This window comes from Musca vetustissima, unplaced genomic scaffold, assembly GCF_032173495.1.
Source record: "Musca vetustissima isolate MV318-11 ecotype Yass unplaced genomic scaffold, APGP_CSIRO_Mvet_v1 utg23644, whole genome shotgun sequence".
In the NCBI taxonomy this organism is placed as follows: domain Eukaryota; kingdom Metazoa; phylum Arthropoda; class Insecta; order Diptera; family Muscidae; genus Musca; species Musca vetustissima.
The window spans coordinates 44,525-47,563 of record NW_026883296.1 but is presented as its reverse complement, the minus strand read 5'-3'; the positions used below and the strand labels follow the sequence as shown (position 1 = coordinate 47,563).

Below are 3,039 nucleotides of genomic sequence, written 5' to 3'. Positions count from 1 at the left end.
AGTTTTTTTTTTCAAGGGCTTGGATTTTTTATACAATGATCACAAATTCAAAAACAAAATATTAAATATCATAATTTATTACAAAATTTGTGCTAAATTCGAGATTAATAAAAATTTATATTATATAAAAAATACAAATATTAAAAATAAAATAAAAAAAATTATAAGATTAAAACTAATGGAGGGATTATTATTTAATAAAGTATTCACAAATCTCAACATGGTTTATGAAAAAATAATTATAAAAGAAAAATATCGTCAACGTGTATGGCTATATATCTGGAGCAATAAACTACAAACTTACAAAATAGTTCATAATACTCATATCAAATAAGAAAAAGGGAATGCATTTCTTTTTTTTAGTCATTCTCTCAAATACAATTCTTATGAATCTTCAATTTTCATTAATTTATATAACATTCTTGTGTCTTTGCGATCTTTCCATTCAAGCGGATGTATGCTCTTCAAGTGTGTGTACAACGATGAACTGTAACGAAATGTTTCACTGCAGTAGAGGCAACGATACAATTCCTGACCGGTGTGTGTGGCCATGTGCTCCTGCATACAACGACGCGCCTTAAAGGTCTTATCACACAGGGGGCATTTGTGGCAAGTAGGCGATTTGACATTATTGCCACCGGCTCGCATCGAATGTGTATAGTACATGTGACGATATAGATGTCGGCTGGAGCTGTAGGCACGATTGCATAGTTGACATTTAAAGGCATTCGGATCCAAATGCAGTTGCATGTGATCGGCTAAATGCCAACGTTGTTCCAACTTTAGTTGACAACATTCAACGTAGAATGGTGCCTGCGGATGTTCCAAGTGAAAATGCTGTTGTAGCAGCGTGTAGGTGGGATATTGGCCATAGCAGACCACACACTCTAAATTTGGTTTCCAGCGGGCAATAATTTCATCTAATTCTTTGGCAGATTTTTTGGATATTTTTGATTTGTTCAATGAATCTGGGGTACGACTGTCCATGACACCAACACCGCCGCCATTTCCACCACCATCAGCACCACTTTCATTACCCTCAGAGTGTTTGGAAATTTTATGTTTTAACAAGGCTTTGGATGTATTACAAACCCGACCACATATTTCACATTTAAATGTGTTGGGATCCAGGTGGACTCGTGCATGTTCGGCTATCGATGAACGTGTAAACAATTTTCGTTGACAACATTCTATGTGTGATTTCTCCTGGGGATGTACTTCCTTAAAATGTTCTCCCAAATGGGCCACATTTGCCACCACAGCATTGCAGAGAGGACAATTTAGCGTTGAACGCCATTTGGTTATATATTGATCCAATATTTCGCTGGGTGTACGATTTCTTGAATTCTCCTGTTGGACAGGTGGCGCTTGGCGACTAAAGAACTGATGCATATGTTCCAACATGGTATTTTCACCCATAAAATTATTATCACCACTTGTATTCAATTGTACCGATAACATTTCGGCAGCTGCCATTGATATATCTTCATCGCCACCATAATCCATATCAGAATGTGAACTATCATCCTCTTGATTTATTTCATCTTCTGTAAGGTCAATGGGTGTAATACTAAGCTCTGGATTTAGACCAGATTTTTGTACGCCCATATTGAATTCACCATTTTGGGCCTTTATCATGTCGACAATGGATTTAACATAGAGTTTGAAATTATTTTCATTAATTTGATTTTGTACGGCATCATCGTTATCATCAGAATTTTTGTAATTATTTTCTTTATCACATTGTAATGCCTCAAAGGGGTTTATGACTGCGTCATCACCATCTTCGTTTTTAATTGAATTTGCAGCTGCTTCCTCATCTTTTTCCTCCTCTTCAAAATCTTGTTTTACAGGCAACGGCAAAACCTCTTCATCTTCGGTTTCCTTTTCCGTTTCACCTTTTAGTAGTGTGGATTGGGCCAATAATATGGATTTTTGAAAATTATCAAATTCGCTTATTTGTCGCCAACATTCCGAGCACATCACCTTCAGGGGACTTTCATGTATGGGTTCCAAGAACTGTTGGAAAAAAATAATACAATTAATAAGTGTTTTTTGTAATAATTAATTCTACTTACCATGGTGTGGAAATACTTAATAGTTGTTTGATAAACCTCCATTTTAAATTGATCATTTTCATCGTAGAGTTCTACGAAATCTGTACAACTATTTATACATAAACGGCACCAGTTGAGGTGCGACATTTTCGATGGCATTAATGTTTGGAACGGCGTCTTCAGGACGTAAAATGTTTGTTCTGTAAAGAAATAAAAAAGAGAAATATAAACACTATAGATATGAATAATAAGCAAAAAACTTATATAACTGTCAAGATAAAAATGTTCTTAAAAATTGCCTAACGTAAAAACTTTTCTCTCGGATATTCTTAGCTGAGCCCAGAAAAAAAAAAATAAATTTCGCAAAAATCTTTAAATATAGATCCATGTTTCGATATAGATGTATTCTATATATAGCTTTGAGAAATTTTAAGGCACTTCGAAGGCTTTTTCCGACATGAATGTATAAAATTTGTTATGTCAGTTTCCCAGAGAATTGAAAAACTCTTCGCCCATATAAAAATCTGGCCGATTTTAAGCATTTTTAAGGCCCACCTCATGTTAGAGGGTACAACAAGTTCTTCTCGGTTGTTGTAACAACTTAAATGTAAACTAGTACTTCTTACTTATTGCTTTGTTCCGACTCATATGTTTTAAAATTCCGAAAGGTTGCAATTTGTTGAAGAGATTCAATATATCGTGTGGCCCCAGGTTCACATGCTTGGTATGTGTTAGACATGATGACTATGGGAATTGAGGGCATAATTTCAGTGCTAAGAATACAGTTGTTGTAACAGTTTGGCTGCCTCGTTTTCCCAGAAATAGCACAATGACATAACAATTTATTTGCGAATGGGTGACTGCTATTCAATTGAAAATGGTATCGGATGCTTAATTTGCATGATAAGTTTGGATAATGGGTAGGATGATGGGTTTTTATTTGAAGTGATGGGATTAATGTGTAGTGGTCTTAGCCACAGAT

General features: G+C 35.1%; 1 protein-coding gene across 1 annotated transcript; it reads right to left on the bottom strand.

Moving 5' to 3' along the window:
• Positions 1-384: 384 nt before the first annotated feature.
• LOC133330133 (transcription factor grauzone-like) lies at positions 385-2,705 on the bottom strand. Its single transcript, XM_061538606.1, has 3 exons — positions 2,684-2,705; positions 2,079-2,257; positions 385-2,019 (listed from the first exon to the last, which is right to left on the bottom strand). The coding sequence occupies exons 1-3, from the start codon at positions 2,703-2,705 to the stop codon at positions 385-387; spliced, it is 1,836 nt and encodes a 611-aa protein (XP_061394590.1).
• Between the last annotated feature and the right edge of the window lie 334 nt (positions 2,706-3,039).

What these genes read in the sequence shown, in the direction of transcription:
- LOC133330133 (XM_061538606.1), bottom strand. Translation starts at nt 2,705, where the DNA reads ATGAGTCGGAACAAAGCAATAA. An exon ending in GAGTCGGAACAAAGCAATAA is followed by an intron (nt 2,258 to 2,683) that starts GTAAGAAGTACT and finishes ATTTCTTTACAG; the next exon opens with AACAAACATTTTACGTCCTG. An exon ending in TTAAGTATTTCCACACCATG is followed by an intron (nt 2,020 to 2,078) that starts GTAAGTAGAATT and finishes TTTTTCCAACAG; the next exon opens with TTCTTGGAACCCATACATGA.